Source organism: Trichechus manatus, unplaced genomic scaffold (genome assembly GCF_000243295.1).
Source record: "Trichechus manatus latirostris isolate Lorelei unplaced genomic scaffold, TriManLat1.0 scaffold00164, whole genome shotgun sequence".
Classification (NCBI taxonomy): Eukaryota; Metazoa; Chordata; class Mammalia; order Sirenia; family Trichechidae; genus Trichechus; species Trichechus manatus.
Genome location: NW_004444100.1, coordinates 6,072,248 through 6,096,981, shown reverse-complemented (window position 1 = coordinate 6,096,981; position 24,734 = coordinate 6,072,248). Strand labels below are relative to the sequence as shown.

Genomic DNA, 24,734 nt, shown 5'->3' with positions numbered 1-24,734 from the left:
GGCTCAAGCATAACAACAACTGTGAGGATGGCGCAGGACCAGGCCGTGTTTCCTTCTGTTGTATAGAGGGTCACTATGAGTCAGAACCGACTTGACAGCACCTAACAAAAACAGACCAGATAGAAGTCTGTGCTTTACGTGGAGATACTGACTTGGAGGTGGGACTTTATTATTCAAAAGATAAAATTTCAAAAGGATTCATTAGGGTTTCCAATTTGAGGATCAAGACTACAGAACGAACACACAAGAACCGGCATTCCATTTATTAAAAAGAAAAAGTAAACCGAAACTCAGCACTTCATGAGTACAGCCAATTAATGTAATTGCTGTCAAGAAGTTGTACATTTGTAAAAAGTTGAATCGGCAAAAGTTGTGTGATAGATATATTTATAACAATAACAATTAAAAAACAGGTAGCTGCTGAGGCTGCTTATGTACAACCAAACACCTCATGGGATTTGGTTCCTTGGTTTGGAGGTTTACGGTCATGGTTTCATAGGACATCCCAGTTAAATGACCTAATATTGAGTTTAGTGCTTCTGTTCTACTTTCTAGTTCATTGTGTAGTGCCCCGGGTCTTAAAAGCTTGCAAGGTATAACAATTGGTGTCTACTCACTGGGATCAACAGAGGAAGAAGAGCCAGGAATAGGGGGAGAAAATGAAATACATGGCTAATTGCCTCCATGAACAAGTTCGCCCTTTGCCATAAGAGCAGAACTGGATGGTGCCCGGCTACCATTACTGAACATTTTGATCAAACATTCTATAGATGAATCCTAATCAAAAGGGGCAAAATGTAGAAAAGAATTTAAAATTCTCATGGAATCCAGTCTTTCTGGAGCCATGGAGGCTTGATGAATCCCTGAAACTATTGCCCTGACATAATCTTTAAATCTTTAACCAAAAATATCCCCTGAAGTCATCTTAAAACCAAACAATAGTTTAGCTTGATTAGTAAAGAATATCTGCCTTGAGCATTGTGCTCTTTTAAGTTCTATCTATATGGGATCAAACTGACAAGAGAAACTTGAAAGATTAGATGGGAAATTTAGGGTGCAGTGATTTTATGTTAATGAGGGAAGAACAACTCGGAAAAGGAGGATGAGAATGGTTGTACAACTCGAAGAATGTAATCAATGTCACTGAACTATACATATAGAAATTGTTGAATTGGTGGGTATGTTACACAATCTGTTCATGGAGGAAAAAGTTGATGGGAGTATGCTTAATTTTGTTTAGCTATATAAATATTATTAGATACTTATCTGAGACAGACAGTGTCTTAAGAATATTTTAAGAAAAAGAAGACATTTACAATAGTTTTTCCTCTTTCTACCACCTCAATTATAGCATATAAAAAAGCAGAAATATTTTAGCACACTAGTGGCTTTAAGGAAGCCTCACATGTGATTTCTATTTGGAATGGATAATATTATTTCTTATATAAAATTCAGTCTTGATTTTTTTTCAAACTACAAATTACTGTTTAATAATAATAAATATAAAAAGGACCACAAACATTGCTAGTAGTTAAAAAAGAAAACGCATGCACTGTAATCTTCTAAGCATGGTCCAACAATTAGAATCTCCAAAGGATCTCCAGTTCAATGAGGCGAAATAGAGAGAAACATCTGGATTTCAGATCCTCAGTGAGTTTCCATACAGCTGTGTGTAACAAGAGATACTTTATGTTCTCCAGAACGACAGATTTTGTTTACTTTCCTATAGTGCCATCTCATTAGTGATATAATTCAGAGAAAGATGGTTTAAAACTGGTCCACATAAAAAGTGATACTGATTGGCAAAAGAAACATTTTTAAATGGGCTTTCTATTTTGGCAGGTCACTCTAACTAGGTAAAGCAAACACCTGTACATCCTCTGTCCTGAGATTTGGAATTTGAGCTTTCTTTTTAATTCAAAATTTGGAGCAGATTTTGATAATGACATGGATTTATTTTTTTACTTAAATTTTAACAGATACTATCAATTTATCTTTTTCATGCTGATTTCTTCATGTGTGCCTCCCTCTTCCACATGCATCAGTTGCAGTCACTTTATTTTGGGATGGGTCTCTTTGAAGATTGTCCCACAATACCAGGCACTGCTAATATGCATGAGTCCAATTACCAGATAATGCTGAATGCAGATGCTGTTATATCATTTGGATGATGTTACTTGTTTTCTTCTTCCAAATGGTTTTCAAAGATCACCCTAAATTCTCAATTACCTGTCTTCCATGAAGCATTAGGAAATTGTCAGTATACCATCAAGAAGTGATCTCTCCCTCTTTTTAAACACTGCTTATAAACATTCTTAAGCCATCTGATATCTATATTAGATAGACGTTAGATAGATTAGACCAACATATTACATTAGATTAATACCTTTCATTAGATAATTGTGAGATTATAATCTTTCTGTAAATTCAAAGTCATTTGAAGATATTCTATTAAATTTTGTATTTCAAATATCTAGTATAATACATTGTTACAATAGATAACTCATAAATACTTAAAGAATGAAAGACATGTATTTCTAATAGATATTATTTGGTGCAAAAATTTATTCTGTATATGAATGTTATTTTTAAGAGGCTCTTTGCTCCCAACATCATGAAGTCATATTTATTCATAGATGTTTGTACTTCCATTAGCCACTTAATTATCAAAACTAGTGAATTTAATGTTAGTATGCAACCATCATAATTAAAATTACATAAATACTAGAAAAATTAATCTAATCAATTTCTTATATAAAAAAACTAGGATTGAATATATGATAAGATGAAAATGGAGAGCTAACAAGTTCATCAAAATGGACTCATATGGTCCTCTACTAAAAAGACATCTGTATGAATCCAGAAGTTCAACGTTTCATCCAAAGCAAAGATGAGTGGCAGGGAAACTAGAGTACTGGAAATGGAACAACCAGAACACAACTGATGAGAATGTTGACACAATGTAAAAAGTGTAACTGTCATTGATCAATTTGTGTGGAAATTGTCAAAGCGGAGCCTAACTTGCTGTGTAAACTTTCATCAAAAACACAATAAAATATCATCAATAATAATAAAAAATGGACTCATATGACAAAACTTGGATATACATTTCCAAACAGAAAAAGAAAATCACTCCCAAATAATTTATTTTACACTGAAATAAAACTAAGGGATAAGGGCATATACTAGCTACTTATCTAGCCCCTAAATCTGAGCTCAGTATTATATATCCCTAGAATGTCATGACTTGGATTCCAGTGTAGCAATGAATGTTTTCTATTAGTAAAAAATATTGATTGATCACTTGTAGGGGCTAGGTATATACAAAAAGTTTTAATTACACCATCTCATTTAACGCTCAAAACAAAATTATGACATAGATACTATATTACCAACATTTTATAGACAAGGGAATTAAGGATTAGAGAAGTTAATAACTTTCTCAAGGTCACATTTTGCTGGAGCTGGGAACTAATATTCACATTTAATTCTAAAGCCAATGATCTTCATGACTATAATTTTCTAAAACTAAAAATTAAAGGAGAGGGAGCAGATATGTAAGTTCTATGAAGGCAAGGACTTTGGCTCTTTTATTCCCTGCTATTTACCCTATTGCCTATAACAGTTCCTGGCACACCTGTAAAACCTTGTTGCCATTGAGTCAATTTCGACTCATAGTAACTCTATAGGACAGAGTAGAACTGCCCCATAGGGTTTCCAAGGAGCAGCTGGTGGATTTGAAATGCCAACCTTTTGGTTAGCAGCCAAACTCTTAACCACTACACCACCTCCTGGCACACAGTAGGTGTTTATTAAATATTTGGTGAACAAATGAAATATTACATTGTTGATAGGACATTTTGGATCATCATTTCCATCCTTTCCTACATATATTCAACCGCCATGTATTTTCAAATGTACAAAGTTGAGCTACTATATAATTGTAAGATATTACCAACTAGCTTTGTATTACACAACTTGCCATTTGTAAATTACTCTCACTAACAAACTTTGCAAATTAAAATAAAAACGGTCAGCCTGCTAAAAGCATTGTGAGAACTTCTCATGTTTCTCATTCTTTTCATTTTGCCTGTTTGTGAAAGAAGCTTTCATAACACTTATCTATAGAGGATAAGGAGAATACACAGTTCATTTCAATGTTACATGCCTATATACACTTCAGAAACTGATTAACTTATGTGCAATGAAAAATATGTATCACATGATAACAGCACATACAGACCAATTAAGTGACTACTGAAATGTTTTTCTACTGGCCTCTATGAATTTTTATAATGAAATACAGAATAACAAAAAAACACGTTTTTATTTTAATTTGGTATATCTTTGAAGTTAGTAAATATCTGAACATTTCTGTTTCAAACACTTGTAACTTTATATTGTTACATGTGATAATTATTTAGTATAGAATCCATGGGCTTTAAATGCTTGTCTTTCAGTAACATTTTTCTTCCATTAGGAAAATTACTTGAATTTATTTACTTTAACTAAGCATCAGCTGTAATACTCTAATTTTAAATTTCTATATTATTCTTTCTCATATGACAGTCAGTATGACAACATAATCTTTCTGAGGCTAAATATAGTGATTTCATCATAGCATAAAATAAGTATCATGTGTCTGTTTGTTATCCACCTACTCTGTCATCTATCAACCAACTCATCAATGTTTATACTGCATATATAAATTAATCTTAAAAAACTCCCATATATTGTTTTGGGATCTAATGAAACTCAAATTTTTATATGGATTTCTCAATTCTTCACACTTCTAAGACATAACTGATAATCCATCAATGTCAAAATTCAACAGAAGGCAGTAACTTTTTAAAAATGGAAACAGGAATCCTAAGAAACTCTACAAAAATGGAAATTAAAAAGCATAGTAGGCAAGGAGGCCAGAGGCCTAATTTCTCAGCACAATAACTTTTGTTGTTATTGTTAGGGGCTGTAGAGTCAGTTCCGACTCATAGCAACTCTACATACAACAGAAGGAAACACTGCCCCATCCTGCGTCATCCTCACAATTGTTGCTATGTTGCAGCCACTGTGTCAATCCACTTCCTTGAGGAACTTCCTCTTTTTCACTGACCCCCTACTTTACCAAGTATGATGTCCTTCTCCAGGGTTTGATCCCTCCTGATAACATGTTCAAAGTAAGTGAGATGAAGTCTCCCCAACTTCATGTCTAAGAAGCATTCTGGCTGTACTTCTTCCAAGACAGATTTTTTCGTTCTTTTGGCAGTCCATGGTATCTTCGGTATTCTTCACCAACATCATAATTCAAAGGCATCAATTCTTCCTCAGTCTTCCTTACTCATTATCCAGCTTTTGCATGCATATGAGGTGACTGAAAACACCATGGTTTGGGTCAGGTGCACTTTAGTAACTATATTACTGTAATATTGTTAGTCTCACTATTGGTTGAAAAAGGAGAAGTAACATTTCCTTCGATATGACATGGATAAAATTCATAATCTACCTTCAGCTTACACAATTAACATCCAATATATCTGCACACTGGGAATGCAAAGCCAACTAATTTTCTCCTGGAGTTTTTTCTATTTTGGCATTTCTGACAGCATTCCCAGGGACTTTCCACTAACTTAGAGTGTGTTTAGGTTAGCATCAACATAAAACCCTCTGTTACTCAATCATTATTCTCTTTAGGGCCTATTAGCCTTACTTGTATTTGTCAGATCTAGACTGCTAGACTAACAATATTTTCTTCCTTATTGCAACCTATTTTTCTCCTTTTGGCTACCACTACCACCTGGTGACTTGGAAGTTTGATACTGAACTTCTGTTTAATCCTCAACCCTAATTAGGTGAAGCAGCTGAGCAACCAACATTCTCTGGCTACCTTCTTTTAGAGGCATGAATCAACTGCACTCCAGGTCATTCTCAGTCTAGGAAGGAAGAATCCAATCTTTGAATTAAATGTCGTCTGATTCCACAGGGCCCGGCACTACTTCTTAGCTTCTGTGTTGGCCTGTGCTCATATCTTTAAACAACATCAGATAGGCTTTGACATAATTGCAATGAGTCAGGTTTTCCTAATCTGATGTTTTCTTATATCTAAAATAGTGAAAGCCTCTTCACTGATACACTATTCCACATAAGGACATTTCAAGCATTCCACACAGAATAGTTCAAATTGCATGCAATTAACAGAGAACATCACATATTTCAAATCATCCCCCAAGGCTTGAAGATTTGCCACGTAAGCAAAAGGTTGTGTTATTTTGAATTAATCACTCACTTTCATTGCAAAAATCTTTTAACTAAATTTTCTTTCCTTTCTTCTCTCCTCAAAATATCACCTCTTCAGACTTTGAAAATAGAATCTTCTATATTTTCATTGAAAGAAAAATATAATGTAAAATACTTATTTTCAATTACCTTTTTTCTAGTTTCTTTATCAAGGTAGTACTGCTACCTTAGGTAAATGACAGTAGGGGCCAAAAATAGATTTCATGAGTTCTGGGAGAAAAATACGAGCAGCTCTTTATTTTACTATTGATTCATTAACATGTGTGTTAAGAAAGATGAATATCAGAAGGGCCCCTATGAATGAATCTCTGTTCTGAGGTGGGGAAATATCATTACAAGACACCTTAAAACAATGAGTAATTACTTCAGCATAAATCCTGTATTGATATTTATATTCATATATTCTTCATTTTAAATACTTCCTTACAACTTATCATAATAAAAATGAAAGGAGGCTTTGTGTGAGCCAGAGCAGACACAGTTATTTGTGAAAACGAAGCATTTTAAGTGAAGAGGTCAAATAACAGAATGATTCAGTTTAATTTTTCCACAGACTGGATCTAACTCAAAATTCTCATTTCCTTCACTGGGAGACTGGAAGGTCCCATCTTGGCTGTGTATATGAGACTCCTCACAGTAATAAAAAATCAAGTGGTTTCCATTCTCTTGGCAGAACAAGAACCAGCTCTGCTTTAGCCATACTTCCCTTTCTCTTAGAGCTGATATTAGGATGAGTGGTTAAGTATGGTTTGGAACTGGCCAAGAGAGCGGCCTCGGTGAAAAGAAACTAATGAAAACGGTAAATTTAAAGATGATACGTAGGAAAGAAATATGATGTCTAGTTATTGTGGAGTGGCTGTAATTGCAGGCTGTACAAGTAGGAAAAGGAAAAAAATAAATAACATTTATTGAGGTCTACTAAGGGTTTTGTGCTAGGCCAATATGTCTGTGACCTATTTTGATCCTTACAAAAATCCTACAACAAGCTGTTAGTAATTTATGGAGTGAGAATTCCAATTCTTCCTGTTTTTACAGCCAAGGCTTTTCCCAATTAGGAAGCTAATTTGGATTAAGCAGACTGAGGTAAGTGTTACAAGTGTAAGACAAAGAGACAAAGATGGTACTGAATTTCTAGAATATAATAAGGATTGACATACAGAATTTTTAAAAATTAAAAATGAAATGAAGAAACAGACAAAAATTGATCTGAGAATCTATAATCACAGACCACCTATACGATTCCAAGCAAACTGTACTCAATTATTATGACCATTATTCCTGGGACAATGACCAGTCTTGTTCAGATATGTACACACAGTTGTAGTCAGGTGAATGCCAAGAGCTAAACAAAGGCTGAGCTTCTCCCAGGAAGTAGTGGCAACAGATTTTAGCAAAAAGATCAGGCTTTCCCAACAGATAGGCTCTCCTTTGGCTGAATACTTACTACGGGAATATAAGGACAATACTGTTTTTCAATGTATAGTATTGTAACTGGAAAACATCAGACTTCTTGGACATGGTTGCACAAGTAAATTATCAGTTATATTTATTCTCTAATCCACCAAACATCTATGGACCATCAATAGGGCTCTGGCATACAAAAACTAAAGGATAATGACATCTAAAATCTCACAACGTTGCTTTTAAATAAAGATGCAATAAACCGATACAGGACAAAAAAGCTCAGAGGGACTTGACTCTTCCACAAAGGAGACTTAGAGTGCTAAGCATAGATTGTGTAGTGGGTTAATTTCTGCTCTGATCCCCATATACTTGTAATCTTCTGGGGCTAATCTGGAAGAGAGGATTACTTCACATTCATTTCAAGGAAGTATTATGAAAAAGGTTTATATAATTTTAAAATATGATGTGAATCCACACTGAATAAAAGCAGTAAGGAGAAGTGTATATGGTATGTGGATTAGATAGCATTTAGGATCACACTCAATCTCCAGGAAGTCCAAGGAAACAAACAGAACATAGTGGCTATGCCTCTGGGTGGATATCAAAAGGAACCAAGCTTTGCCATCAGCGTGCAGTTACAAAAGATCAGAAATGAGTCCAATCCATTCTTAGTAGAGCTTTGACCAGCTCCTGAGGAGACTAACAAATTGCGTTGAAATTGTGGAGTTTAGAATGATCAAAATTAACTCCTCTCACCCTTGTTCTTATCAATTATTCCTTGCTGAAAGGATCTATTTACTTAAGTTTTTGTTTTTCCTTTCCTCCATCTTTCAAAGTTCCTGATGCCCTCAAAGTACCTCACAGAATGACCAAAAAAAAAAACCCTAAAGATGCCCCTTTCTCTAAGTTAACACCCCAGGTGGTTAGAGTGGCACTGCCTACTTACATTATGAACAGATTTGTAGATTATTCCAGCTTTAAAAGGCAGGTTAGTCTGCAAGAAAATGCTGCATGTCTTTCATCAGGGCACCTAGTGAACACCTTAGAAATAGATGCATGGTGGATATATGCCATTTAAACATAAAGGTGTCTCCTAATTATTTGAGAACTTCCAGTATCTTTTAATGCTAGAGAAATTTCTGAGACACTCAGATTATGAGCTTTATTTATAGCTATCAGATGGAATAGCTGAAATGATAACATATTAAATAAGAACAAAAATGTTTTCAAATACTTATACCTGATTTCCTGATATCCTGATTGTTGAATGACCAGCTCATGACTCTAGAACCCATAGGAGGCCAGATTTATTGCTGTTAAGGATGCCTATTTAAGGCCTCTCAGCTTCAAAGGAGCACTTTCCTGCTAACCTCCTGCCATAAATACCCTCTGGGCCTCAAAAGCAGTGATTCTTAAATTGTTCTAAATATTGGAATCCCATGAGGTGGTTACTAAAATGCAGATTCCCAGGTAGTCCCAGGAATATGCATTTTTAAATAAAACATGACAGGTGATTCTGATGCAGGTGCTCTCTCACATCATACTGTAAGGAGCAGGAGCGTGGCACCTGAATATGCAAATGATTTCTAGAAAGTAGCATAAGAGATGACTAAATTCATGAAAGGAGAAACACTGAGATAATACTATCCCAGTCTAAGATTAGAGGACAATTCAGGTGTTTGTGATAAAAGTACTTCTTACAAATTTACTGAAGAAAAGTTGGGGGTATAAACGGACATTTTGGAGAGAGTGCTGTCTAAATAATTTTTAAATTATTTGTGAACAGGTAAGTACTTGAACGTGTCATCAGGATGGATGCAAGACTCATTAACGACCTGCGATATGCAAATGACACAACCCTACTGGCAAAAAGTGAAGACAACTTGAAGCACTTACTGATGGAGATCAAAGACTATAGCCTTCAGTATGGATTACATCTCAACAAAAAGAAAACAAAAATCCTCACAACTGGACCAATAAGCAACATCAAGATAAATGGAGAAAATGTTAAGTTGTCAAGGATTTCATTTTACTTGGATCCACAGTCAATGCCCACAGCAGTCAAGAAATCAAACAACGTATTGCATTGGACAAATCTGCTGCAAAAGACCTCTGTAAAGTGTTAAAAAGCAAAGATGTCACTTCAAGGACTAAGGTACGCCTGACCCTACCCATGGTATTTTCAATCGCCTCATGTGTATGTTAAAGGTGGACAATGAATAAGGAAGACCAAAGAAGAATTGATGCATTTGTATTATGGTGTTGGTGAAGAATATTGAATATATCATGGCCTACCAAAGAACAAACACGTCTGTCTCGGAAGAAGTACAGCCAGAGTGCTCCTTGGAAGCGTGGATGACGAGACTTCATCTCATGTACTCTGGACATGTTATCAGGAAGAAACATTCGCTGGAGAAGGACATCATGCTTAGTAAGGTAGAAGGTCAGCCAAAAAGAAGAAGACCCTTAGATGAGATGGACTGACAGAGTGGCTGCAACAATGGACTCAAACATAGCAATGATTGTGAGGATCCCGCAGGACCGGGCAGTGTTCCCTTCTATTGTACGTAGATTTGCTGAGTTGGAACTGACTCAACAGCACCTAACAACATCAACATGTACTTCAAATTTTTTGGGAAGTACCGTCTGGAGTCCCTGAGTGGTGCAAATGGTTAACACACTTGGCTGCTAACGTAAAGGTTGGTGGTTTGAGTCCATCCAGAGGTGCCTCAGAACAAAGGCCTGGAGATCTATTTCTGAGAAATCAGGCATGAAAACCCTATGGAGCACAGTTCTACTCTGACACACATGGACTCCCATGAGTTGCAATCAACTCGATGATAACTGATACTGGTACTGGTAAAGAAATTCTAGAGCAAACTCCTATTAAATCTTAGGCTTAGATTTCAAAACAAGTAGAAAAATCAAAAGAATCTCAATTCGTGTTAAATATAACCAGAGCACTAACTACAATGTGAGTTATAAAACTATTTTTAGTGTGTGAGATGCTGAAGAACATAAAAATAAATACTTATTCAAACAAATTTGTACTTGCGTTTGGAAATTTAGAATATGTATTCTATAATAACTAACTAAATAAATAAAATAGCTCGTGTAATCAACAAATATCAGCTACTTTTTTGTAACTCAATAGTGCAGGCAGTTTGCAATGAAAGTGGGTCAAAGCTACAGCATGATGTCAAAATATCTCCCTTCTATTTTTTACTCAGCACTCTTGGACATTAAGCATTAATATTAAAACATTTTCTCCTACAGAGCTGAAACACAAATTTGGCACCGAAGGTTACAAATTTGCTTTTGATTTAATGCAGTACAATTTAGAAGCCTTCAGGAAAGTCTGCTGTCCTCAAGAGCCACAGGTCTGCCCTTAATGCCCCGGGAGGTCTGCACTTCTCAGAACTACCTGGTATGGTAACAAAAAAAAAAAAAAAAACCAAACCCGTTCCCATCAAATCATTTCCAGTTCATATTCTTGTTGTTGTTAGGTGCCATTGAGTCAGTTCCAACTCATAGTGACACTGTGTACAACAGAACAAAACACTGCCCAGTCCTGCGCCATCCTCACAATCATTGTTATGCTTGAGCCCATTGTTGCAGCCAGTGTCAATCCATTTCATTGAGGGTCTTCTTCTTTTTTGCTGACCCCCTACTTTACTAAGCATGATGTCCTTCTCAAGGGACTGATCCCTCCTGATAACATGTTCAGAGTACGTGAGACGAAGTTTCACCATCCTTGCTTCTATGAAGCATTCTCGCTGTACTTCTTCCAAGACAGATTTGCTTATTTTTCTGGCAGTCCATGGTATATTCAGTATTCTTCACCAACATCATAATTCAAAGGTGTCAATTCTTCTTCGGTCTTCCTTATTCATTGTCCAGCTTTTGCATGCATATGAGGCAATTGAAAACATCATGGCTTGAGTCAGGCACACCTTAGTCTTCAAGGTGACATCTTTGCTTTTTAACACTTTAAAGAGGTCTTTTGCAGCAGATTTGCCCAATGCAATGTGTCTTCTGATTTCTTGACTGCTGTGTCCATGGGTGTTGATTGTGGATCTAAGTAAAATGAAATCCTTTACAACATCAATCTTTTCTCTGTTTATCATGATGTGGCTTACTGGTCCAGTTTTAAGGATTTTTGTTTTCTTTAAGTTGAGGTGTAATCCATACCGAAGGCTATAGTCTTTGATCTTCATCAGTAAGCACTTCAAGTCCTCTTTACTTCAGCAGTTCATAGTGACTATATAAAACAGAGTAGAACTGTCCTTTAGGGTTTTCGAAGGAGCAGCTGCTGGATTCCAACTGCTGATCTTTCATTTAGCAGCTGAGTGCTCATCCTCTGTGCCACTAGGGTATCCAAAATCAAACCTATTGCCGTCAAGTTGATTCTGACTCATAGAAAACCTATAGGACGTAGTAGAACTGCCCCATAGGGTTTCCAAGGCTGTAAATATTTATGGAAGCAAACTGCCACATCTTTCTCCCATGGAGCAGCTGGTGGATTCAAACCACTGATGTTTAGGTTAGCAGTCCAACGCTTTAACCACTGCACAACTGGGGCTCTCACTGCACTACTAAACCACAAAACCAAAAACTTGTTGCTATCGAGTCAATTTTGATTTATAGCAATCCTGTAGGATTGAGTAGAACTGCCCAGTGGGGTTACCAAGGAACGGCTTCTGGATTCGAACTGCTGACCTTTTGTTTAGCAGCTATCTTAGTTATCTAGTGCTGCTGTAACAGAAATACAGCTGGATGGCTTTAACAAACAAGTTTATTCTTTCATAGTCTAGTAGGCTAGAAGTCCAAATTCAGGGCATCAGCTCCAGGAGAAGGCTTTCTCTCTCTCTTGGCTCTAGAGGAAGATCCTTGTCATCAATATTCCGCTGGACTAGAAGCTCTTCAGGTGCAGGGACCTCGGGTCCAAAAGACATGCTCTGCTTCTGGTACTGCTTTCTTGATGGTATGACATATCCATCTCTCTGCTCTCTTCTCTCTTTTATATCACAAAAGAGATTGGCTCAAGACACAATCCAATCTTGTAGATTGAGTCCTGCCTCATTACCATAACTGCCAATAATCCCATCTCATCAACATCATAGAAATAGGATTTACAATAGGAAAATCACAACAGATGACAAAATGGTGGACAATCACAATACTAGGAATCATGGCCTAGCCAAATTGACACACATAGTTTTGGGGGACACAATTCAATCCATGATAGTAGCCAAGTTCTTAATCACTGCTCCCCCTAAATCCTCATCACAAGGACAACATTTGTGACTCCACCCTCAATAGATTTCTAAATGTAGCTCAGAGGAATTTGTTAACTCACTCTCTAACCTAGAGCAAGCCAGCTCATGCCTGCAGCAGCAGCGCAGCTTGAAAATCCAAGAATATATTCTAGGTTTTTACCGGGTTATCACAGAAAGAACGCTAAAGACTCCCAGTTCTTTTCAGTAAAATGTCCTAAAAATGCTTCTCAAACTATTTTTAACATTTATCTGTGGCAAAGTGTTGCATAAACTGAAACTAATTTAGAGGCTTTTGGATATGAATTTTTAAGTAATTGCATGCAAAAAGGTATAAAATGAAAGGGCTTCAAGGTGACTCTTTTCTATATCTAAAGATGAACATTTACAGTTTATGAGAAATAGATAATTGGAATCCTCAGCCTCCAAGCTGTGAGAAGTGTTGTGAGCTTTCAAGGGTGGCCTTGAAGTTCTTGCCTGTGCTTGCTATAGCATGGAAACTGCACTGGTTACAGGGCTGAGAAGATAACTATGATAAGAATTAATTTCAATAGCTTTTGGTCAATGGCAGAAGACTGGAAGCATATAGCCAACAATAAATCTTATTTTGCAATTAACAATTTTATCACTTTCAGGATTTCGTAAATATTTAATTTTAATTCTTTTGCACACACATTCTAGTTGCTTAACAGAAGATAACTAAAAGCCTAATCATACAGGGATACTTCTCCCAGATGAGTCTAACACAAACAGCTAAAGAATTATCCTCTCTCCCTGCCCAGTGAGTACAATAAACAATACGTTTGATCAATGTTCTATGATTATTAATAACTCTCATGATTCCATAAGAAAACACAACTAAGGAAAAAAAACGTTTAGACTGAGATCATATGGTACTTTAAAAAAGAAAAGGATAGAGATTGGAGACAGAATTCCAGAACTACATGTCCTCCTTAAAATTGGCATTTGCAAAGCACTGAGCAATATCTGAGGGATCCACTGATCCTTAATCGGCTTTTGCATAGCCATGTTTAGCTGAGGCAAAGCAATCCTGTTGTCTTAACCATTACAAACTGGGGAAACCAGGACAGAGTTCTGTCTGCCAAGGTATTTTGTAGAAAAAGTTTCTAAGTCATTCCTTCTCAATTTCATTTATGAACGGGTTGTATTTTACACATTTAAACAACCAGCTATCAGACTAGGAACAGCAGCTGTTCCTCTAGCCCAGTTCAAATTTCAGTTGCTTTTTCAAACACATCATGTTACTGTGTTTTGCAACAAGTGAAGAAATGATCAACAAATGTTTTGCAAGAAAAACCTTAAATAAGGCATTGGGAGCCATCCAGAAGACACAAAAGAACTTCTAATAAAAATCACGTTGGAAGAAGTCCAATAAGGAGACTTCTTACAGATTCAGTGAGATTATTGCAACTCAGTTTGCAAAAATTTTAAGGTTATTTTAACAATGCTGTTATCTTTCCTGAAACTAGGACTCAGAACAAAAAAATGTGAAAAGGTAGGTTTTGGATGTTCTCATAATTTGCTTCTTCATAAGTCATTATATTTTCAGTGGCTAATATACTAAATTTACAGTTTCCCTAATATATCCCAAATTTATAAGGTTCTGAAATTACCAGAACCCATGTATATAAAATTGCAGGGCTCAAATTTTTTTAAAAAGTTAATTCTCTACAAATTAATTCATAAATTCAATGCATACCAAGTCATAATCACAACAGGAATTTTTAATGGAATTTGCCAGACTGATTCTAAGATTGGTACTGAAAAAGAATAAGAGAAAATGTTGTCAACCACATCATACTATAAGGTTAAACTAAATGGAACAAAATAGCACTGGAGCAGAAAAAAACAAATAGACCAATAGGACAGAATTAAAACAACTCCCTATAAATATAAACATTCATATTAAGATGACGATATTATATAAAATCAGTGAATAAAGGAAGGTTTTTAAAAAATACATAGAATGAAAATAATTGGTTATGAGTTTATTAATGTTAAAGAAAATCAGATCTCTATTTCATTCCATATATAAAAATTAGAGAAGGAAGAGTTGAGAAGTTAGATGTGAAAACAAAACAACAATTAAAGAAAAAAATGGAATATTTTCTAAATTTTTAGATAGGGAAGGCCTTCTATGTAAGGCAGAACCAGAAAGCCATAAAGGGAATGATTTCACATTTTTGATTACATATAAATCGAAAGCTTTTGAATGGTGAGATACACCAAAAAGTTAAAAAAAAAAAAAGGAATTAACATAGTGTTGAGAGAAAAATACTGTAAAATGTATGCTACAAAAAGGATTAATATACAAAAACACCCAAAATAAGGGAAATATAGTAGGAAAAAAAAAACTATGCCGATTTTCTATTAGGTTTTATCTTTTTTAATCAAGAGACATTTCACAGAAGAAAAAAACAAAAACAAATGGCAAATATATATGGAAGGATGCACAACCCCATTTAACCAGTACTGTAACAACTTCAAAAATATTTTTGCTACCAGACTGCCAAAAATTTAAAAGATTTATAATATTCACTGTAATAGTTTTGAGGTTTGAGGGAATTGGACTGTCTCATACATGGATGATGGAGGGTTAAACTGGTAAAACCTTTTGGAATACATTTTGTAATATTTATAGAAATGTTTATACTTTTTGTTCCAAATATCCCACTTATAGTAATAACTCCTGTAAAAATATTCGGATGCACAACAAAAGAATGTTCAAGAATACTCACTGCAGTTGTGATTATAATAGAGAAAAATTAGAAACAATAATAAAAACTCTCCAGACCTATTTTTATAAATGAGAGAACAGAATGCATTCATGTTCATACAGAAAAATATTAAACTCTGTGGAAATGCAAAGAAAAATGGCTGAACATATACACACCCAATATTAATATTTTTACCTCTGAGGAGGGTAAAACAATGGCAGGGCGTAAGACTGAAAGAAGATTTTCATATTGAATCTGTTTTGTTTTAATCTTTAACAATTAGAATGCATTCACTTGTTACTTATATATTTTAAAACAACCATAAACAAATACCTACAGCATGTTTACTTAATTGCACAAAAAATAGTAGCATGGAAGTTTATAGTTTCAATAACTAATAATTAATCATTAATTAATGCAACAAATGTACACTGGCACAATATTGTACCATAGGTTAGATGACCCAAACCAAAAAAACTCATTGTCATCAGGTCAATTTCAACTCATAGCAATCCTACAGAACAGAGTAGAACTGCTCCATAGGGTTTCCAAGGCTGTAATCTTTATGCAAGCAGTCTACCACCTTTCTCCTGCAGAGCTGCTGGTAGGTTCGAACTGCCAACCTTTCAGTTAGCAACCAGGCTCTTAACCATTGCACCATCAGAGCTTCTAGGTTAAGTTAAAAAAATCAAAAAACCAAAACAGTTGCCGTTGAGTTGGTTCCAATTCATAGCGACCTTATAGGCCAGAGTACAACTTCCCCGTAGGGTTTCCAACCTGGTGGATTTGAACTGTTGACCTTTGGGTTAGCAGTCGAGCTCTTTAACCACTGCACCACCATGGCTCCTAGGTTAGGTTAGGAGGTAGTAATACAAGGATGAGACAAAGTCCCATCCTCAAGATCAGCCAACAATCATCAAGGACCCAGAAAAGTGTAAATGGTGTGCTACAAGGTGACAACTGCTATAGTGCAGGACTGTAAAAAACCAAAACCAAACCTGTTGCCAATGAGTCAATTCCAACTCTTGGCAAACCCTAGAGGATGGAGAAGAACTGCCCCATAGAGTTCCAAGGCTGTAAATCTTTCAGGAAGCCAACTGTCACATATTTCTTTTAAGGAGCACCTGGTGGGTTCGAAGGGGTATGCTAAAGAACATATTACTCTTGCTGGGGTGGACAGATAACGATTTTTTTGAAGGAGTGCCAGTGAAATAATTCTTTTAAAATGAATATTTATATCCCAAGCAGACTATGGGGATGGAGATTGAAAAGAATTTCAAGTAACAGACAAAGTTACCCTGACTTGAAGCATGACCTGTGCTGTGCCACTGTTTGGGGCTATATCTCACCCTCCATTTCAGAGTTGTACAACCTTAGCTAAGTGACTTAACCCTTCTTAAGTGTGGTGCCTCAGCTATACAATGTCTATAATAACCACCCCACTGAATGGGTTTACTGAGAAAACTGAATGAAATCATTCATAAGCAGCCTCAGCACAGTACCTGGCACATGAGAATTTAATAAATATTTGCTACTGTTTTACTCATTATCTTTAAAGAAGATAAGGGAGTATGATGTATTCTGGAAACTGAAAGAAGGTTGATATGGATTGAATAGAAAAATTATCGAATATTTACTAGAAAACAATGAAATATGAATAGCCCTCATCTCCAGGTTAGTAAAGGATTTCATTTTACTTGGATCCACAATCAACACCCATGGAAGCAGCAGTCAAGAAATCAAACAATGCATTGCACTGGGCAAATCTGCTACAAAAGACCTCTTTAAAGTGTTAAAAAGCAAAGATGTCACTTTAAGGACTAAGGTGTGTCTGACATAAGTCATGGTGTTTAGAATCGCCTCGTATGCATGTGTAAGCTAGACAATGAATAAGGAAGATCAAAGAAGAATTGATGCCTTTGAAATATGCTGTTGACAAAGAATACTGAATATACCATGGACTGCCAAAAGAACGAACCAATCTGTCCTGGAAGAAGTATAGCCAGAATGCTTCTTAGAAGCAAGGATGGCAAGACTTCATCTCTTGCACTTTGGACATGTTATCAGGAGAGACCAGCCCTTGAAGAATGACATCATGCTTGGTAAAGTAGATGGTCACTGAAAAAGAACAAGAGCTTCAGCAAGATGCATTGACACAGTGGCTGCAACAATGGGCTCAAATGTGACGATTCAGAGGATGGTGCAGGACTAGGTAGTTTCTTTCTGTTGTACATACGGTCGCTATGAGTTAGAACCAATTCAATGGCACCTAACAACTACAACAACCAAGTAACAAGGTATTTGCCAGAATAAATCTGATTTTGTATGTCTTTACTCACATGTTAATATGAAAATTATCTCATGATTAGGAAAATAAACTATAAGTATAGATTTAATGAGATTTGCATATTTTCCTGGTGAATTTGTATAAATGATAATGAAATTGTTTATTTCAAACTTGTAAGGCTTCCAAAATTGGAATGGAAAGCAATGGTCTGCCTCAGTCAACAGGAATCTAATTTTTTGGGGAAAAAAAAAAGTGTATCTACTAAAATTCTGCTAGGAAGGCAAAAGTCAGTGTTATGGATTGAATTGTATCCCCCAAAAATGTGTATATCAATTTGTCTGGGCCATGATTCCTGCTATTGTGTGATTATCCACCATTCTGTCATCTGATGTGATTTTCCTATGTGTTGTAAATCCTGCCTCTATGATGTTAATGAGGGGGTATTGGCAGCAGTTGTGTTCATGAGGCAAGACTCAATCTATGGGATTGGACTGTGTCTTGAGCAAGTGTCTTTTGGAACATAAAAGAGAGAAGCGAGCAAGAGACAGGGGACCTCATGCCACCAAGAAAGCAATGCTGGGAGCAGAGTGCATCCTTTGGACCTGGGGTTCCTGTGTGGAGAAGCTCCTGGTCCAGGGGAAGATTAATGAGAAGGCCCTTCCTGCAGAGCCAACAAAGAGAGAAAGCCTTTCCCTGGAGCTGATGCCCTGAATTTGGACTTTAGCCTACTTCACTGTGAGGAAATAAATTTCCCTTAAAGCCATTCACTTGAAGTATTTCTGTTATAGCAGCAACAGATAACTAAGACAGTCAGGAATATGTTAAAATATTCTTTTTAAAAATATCTTAATGAAGATGAGTAAAAATTGCTCATTTCGATTTTCATCTGTCCTCTGTCTTCATGACATCACTACTTATTTGTTTTCGCACAAGCTTTCCAAATCTTTAGGGATTCACATGAACTTCTTTTTGAAGCCCTTTAATTTTTCTATATTGACTGGCTCTTTTATTAAAATAAATGACATTACTTTTGAAAAGCAGCGTAGTGTTCTTGTTAACAGCATGGGCTCTGTGGTCCCACAACTTGGATCCAGACCCTTGCCCTTCCAATTACCAGATGTATAACTTAGACAAGTGACATGACCCTTCTGAGCCTCAGTTTCCTCATCTATAAAATATGAATAATAATAGTATATATCTACATATCTCATAAGGTTGTCTGGAGAATTGAACAAATTATTACATGTAAAACAGAATTGTGCCTGGTACCTTATAAGTGTTTAATAATTGTTAGCTTGTGACATTACTTTTCTTCTAGTTCTCATATCTTTTCTATGATACTCTTATCATGTCCCTTTCCTTTTCTTGCTTCTCTCCCAGTGAAATATTATATTAAGTATACTCCCTCACTGGTTTACTGAATTCTCTAAACTTCTATGTCAATATAATCTTTCCATCATACCTAATACTTTCTTCAAAGTCTTCATATCACAGCATTGACCAAAAACTACCTCTTAGTCATTATCTCCAAACTTAGCTATCTCAGTAGGTCTTCCCCACTTCTATTATTTCTAAATTTTTGTCCAATAAGATGGTGCTGTGTTACATAAGAGCTCTCACTTACCCTTGCTGTAAGTGAACTATGGTTCTCATTAAACAACTACATTCAATAAGTACAACTTAATTAGAAATTTCTTGCTGCTAAATTATTCTCAGTTTTGCCATTCAGTTAGCAGGCAAATTTTGTGCTTGAAACTCTACTCACCTGGTGTCAGAATGAGGCACTGACCGCATCACTCATCAAGTAAGAGACAATATTAATAATGGTTCTTGGCTTCTTTAATGACAATGAGGAAGGCAAATGTCAGAGATAATTTTCTAATAGAACAGCAGCTGAAAGTTCTTCTTCACCCTTCTTTATGTGTTCTCCCCTGTATATTATTTTTTTTTTAACAAAAGCCATTCTCCATAACCTGATCCCAAACTTTGACTATGCTTATACCAAAGTAATTATCAACCCTTCAGTATTTAAGCTCATTAGTTCTGATGGACTAGAATGCTACAGGGAATTATATGCTTTTTAATATACAGAAAAGAATTGAAATTTGATTGAGAACACAAATCTTAAAAGAAGTTTCAAGCCCCATGTATGAGACAATGCCTATTGTATGAGATGAATCTAACTGTTTTACACAATTATCACAGGAGAACTAACAGGGTGAATAATGACAGCCACTTAAGTAAAGAGAATTATCATGTCCTAATCTGTGGTTAACAAATTGAAGAAGAAAGGCATTGCATTCACTGTCACAAAGAACATTTCAAGATCTATCCTGAAGAACAATATGCTCCGTGATAGGACAATATCCATACTACTACAAGGGAGACCAGTTAATATGACTATTATTCAAATTTACACACCAAACATTAAGGCCAAAGATGAGAAAACTGAAGATTTTTACCAACTTCTGCAGTCTGAAATTGATCAAACACGCAATCATGATGCAGTGAAAATTACTGGTAATGTGAAAGTTGGAAACAAAGAAGTATTAGTGGTTGGAAAATATGGCCTTGGTGATAGAAACGATGCTGGAGATCTCATGCTAGAATTTTCAAGATCAACAACTTTTTCATTGCAAATACCGTTTTTCAACAACATAAATGGCAACTAAACAGAGCTCACCAGATGTAATACACAGGAATCAAATCGACTACATCTGTGGAAAGAGATGATGGGAAAGCTCAATATCAGTCAGAACAAGGCCAGTGGCTAAATGCAGAACAGACCATCAATTGCTCATATGCAAGTTCAAGCTGAAGCTGAAGAAAATTAAAACAAGTCCACGAGAGCCAATGTACGACCTTGAGTATATCCCATCTGAATTTAGAGACCATCTCAGGAATAGATTTGATGCACTGAACCCTAATGACCAAAGACTAGACAAGCTGTGGAATGATATCAAAGTCATCATACATGAAGAAATCAAAAGGTCATTAAAAAGACAAGAAAGAAAGAAAAGACCAAAATGGATATCAGAAGAGACTCTGAAACTTTCTCTTGAACGTAAAGTAGCTAAAGTGAATGGAAGAAATGATGAAGTAAAAGAGCTGAACAGAAGACTTCAAAGCGCAGCTTGAGAACACAAAGTAGTATTATAATGAAGTGTGCACAGACCCAGAGTTAGAAAAACAAAAGAAAGAACACACTGGGAATTTCCTAAGCTGAAAGAACAGAAGAAAAAATTCAAGCCTCAAGTTGCAATACTGAATAATGCAGGAAGCATCAAAACAAGATGGAAAGAATACACGGAGTCACTGCACCAAAAAGAATTGGTCAGTGTTCAACCATTTCAGGAGGTAGTATATAATCAAGAACTGATGGTACTGAAGGAGGAATTCTATGCTGCCCTGAAGGCATTGGTGGAAAGCAAGGCTCCAGGAATTGATGGAATATCAATCGAGATGTTTCAACACCTGGATACGATGTTGGAAGTGCTCACTTCTCTGTGCTAAGAAATGTGGAAGAGAGTTACCTGGCCAACTGACTGGAAGAGATTCATATTTGTTCTCATTCCTAAGAAAGGTGACCCAACAGAATGCTGAAATTATCAAACAATATCATTAATATCACATACACAAGTAAAATTTTGCTGAAGATAATTCCTAAGTGGTTGTAGCAGTACACCTACTGGGAAGTGCCAGAGATTCAGGCCAGATTCAGAAGAGAATGTGGAACAAGGGGTATCATTTGCTGATATCAGATGTGATCTTGGCTAAAAGCAGAGAATACCAGAAAGATGTTTACCTGTGTTTTATTGACTATGCAAAGGTATTTGATTGTGTAAATCATTACAAATTGTGTATAACACTGGGAAAAATGGGAATTCCAGAAGACTTAACTGTACTCATGTGGAACCTGTACATAGACCGTGAGGCAGTTGTTTCAACAAAACAAGGGGATACTACGTGGCTTAAAATAAGGAAAGGTGTGTGTCAGGGTTGTGTCCTTTCACCATACTTATTCAATCCGTATGCTGAGCAAATAATCTGAGGAAGTGGACTATATGTAGAAGAACATGGCATCAAGATTGGAGGAAGACTCATTAACAACCTGCAATATGCAGAAGACATAACCTTGCTTGCTGAAAGCGAAGAAGACTCGAACCACTTACTGATAAAATCAAAGACTACAGCCTTCAGTATGGATTACACTTCAACATAAAGAAAACAAAAATCCTCACAACTGAACCAATAAGCAATGTCATGATAAGTGGAGACAAGATTGACTTTGTCAATGATTTCATTTGACTTGGATCCACAATCAACACCTATGGAAGCAGCAGTCAAGAAATTAAACAATGTATTGTATTAGGCAAATTTGCTACAAAAGACCTCTTTAAAGTGTTGAAAAGCAAAGATGTCACTTTGAGGGCTAAGGTGCGCCTGACCCAAGCCGTGGTGTTTTCAATCGCCTCAGATGAATGTGACAACTTGACAATGAATAAGGAAGACCGAAGAAGAATTGATGCCTTTGAATTATGGCGTTGGTGAAGAATACTTAATACACCACGGACTCCCAGAAGAACAAACAAATCTGTCTTGGAAGAAGTACAGTCAGAATGCTCCTTAGAAGCAAGGATGACTAAACTTTGTCTCATGTACTTTGGACATGTTATCAGGAAGAACCAGTCCCTAGAGAGAGACATCGTGCTTGATAATATAGAAGGTCAGCAAAAAAGAAGAAGATCCTCGATGAGATGGATTTGACACAGTGGCTGTAACAAAGGGCTCAAACACAGCAATGATTGTGAGGATGGCACAGGACCAGGAAGTGTTTCGTTTGGTTGTACACAGGTTTGCTATGAGTCGGAACCAACTCGACGGCACCTAACACGCGTAACACATACAATGCGTAGCTTGTAAAATTAGATTATTAAAATCAAAACTTAGACATGAAGCAGTACAAAATATTAAAAGAAATGAGTTTATCTTCTAGTGGTTTCAAAATAAGTAAATAACTTGGGTTTTCATCAAATTATTTCATTTATTGACTATGCAAAGAAATAACTGATTTTAATAGTATAATTAATTATGAACAAACACAAATATTACCAAAACTACTGCTAAGCGATTGCTATGTATTTTGTCCAGAACAGTTTTACTCTGTAGAATGTTTATTTCTGTCTTGCAGCACAAGCTTTTCAAAATGAATTACATTTGAAAAAAGCACATTAAAAAAGGATACACTAGTACATTTAAGGGAAAAAATTGCTGATGTTTCAAGTTATTTTCTATCAAGAATGAAATACAGCACAATGGTCATTTTGTAGAGTTCATTAATGAAATTGGGAAGAGATTATTAATCTCCGGAGTGTTCAATTGAACTTGCAGTGGAAATTGATCAATCTTCTCCATATTCAGAAACACCCTACAGCTACTATTGATCAAGAGTTTGGGACACTGATTATAACACATACCTAAAACAAATAGCACATGAGACAGAAATTGTTTTAAAGGATTTCCTAATTTTAAAACATATATACTATTTAGCTTAATAGATGAAGTCTTAGGTATGAGATTTTATTGTGAAGATCCACAGGAGAACATACCTGGCAAGGCTGAAGGCGTCGTCGATCAAACCTGCTCGGTTACTGACAGAGAGAACCTATGAGGTCAACCAGAAAAAAATTTTACTACTTAGAATTAAAATGGCAAGCATTCACGTATCAAAACAGATCTTTGATGAGAAAATCCAGAGTTTACCTCATGGTTCCTTATTAATTGTTCAATTAATAATCTCCAATTCCTTAGGTCATAGTTGACCCTAAAGTAGCCAGTTTGATTGATGTTCCCCAGCAACCAGTTTCCTTTGTCCAAAGAAGTTATTCTGTGGTGCTCTAAAAACAGCATTTTTTTTTCAGGATAAAATAGATTTAAAATTTTAAGGGTTAAAATGGCATATATTTTCTTAATACCAGATGTCAACAGTAACAATAATGAAAAGAGAACACCGTCCTAAATATCTAATTGAAATTTTCTGTTTAAATCAATCATCTGCATCTAGAATTTGCTAGAAAATCTTTAGTTGATTATAATGAACATTTTTGTTCTATATACAATTTTTTCTCAACATAAATGTAACCTAAAAATTTACTGATGTGTTTATGTGGTTTATATTTAAATTATATATGCATATATGGCTAAAATAAAGGAAAAGTTTTGAGGCACATATTCTACTCATTTTATTCAGTCAGAAAGTCATTAAAAACAATAGAGCTCATTTATTTGAAAGTCACTGCTGTTCCTTGCCTTTTTCTTCTGCTTTCTTGGAAGCACAATAAATAATAGACTTTCCAGCATCATCAATAATGCTGGAAAAAGGAACCTCATTTATTCAAGACTCTGTATTTCTACATATAATTAGAAACAAAAATAATAAATTCTGCTTATTGGAATTATTTTGGAAAATAGTAACTTGATTATGTTAGCCAGCTAATTCAATTAAAGGAAGCCAGTAAAAACAATCTTATAACTTCTTACATATTTAACTCCTTTAAATACGGCACAGGTAAAAACTCCATTCACTTTTTAAATTTACCTTTATTGACTTCGTCAAACCACAGGTCACAATTATAATGATTTTGTATCTTGTTGATGTTTTCAGAACTCGTGTGTCCTAGAAGTTGCATACTGTTTTAAGTTGGCTGTGTGTGTGTATGTACACACACACACAAA

General features: G+C 35.7%; 1 protein-coding gene across 1 annotated transcript in view; it reads right to left on the bottom strand.

Moving 5' to 3' along the window:
* TRHDE (thyrotropin releasing hormone degrading enzyme) overlaps positions 1-24,734 on the bottom strand; it is a 433,889-nt gene that overhangs the window by 57,592 nt on the left and 351,563 nt on the right. The window contains exons 11-12 of the mRNA XM_004386459.2: positions 23,763-23,896; positions 23,609-23,664 (exon numbers count right to left, since the gene is read on the bottom strand). Of these exons, the coding sequence (XP_004386516.2) occupies positions 23,609-23,664; positions 23,763-23,896 (190 nt within the window). The remainder of the gene's footprint in view (positions 1-23,608; positions 23,665-23,762; positions 23,897-24,734) is intronic.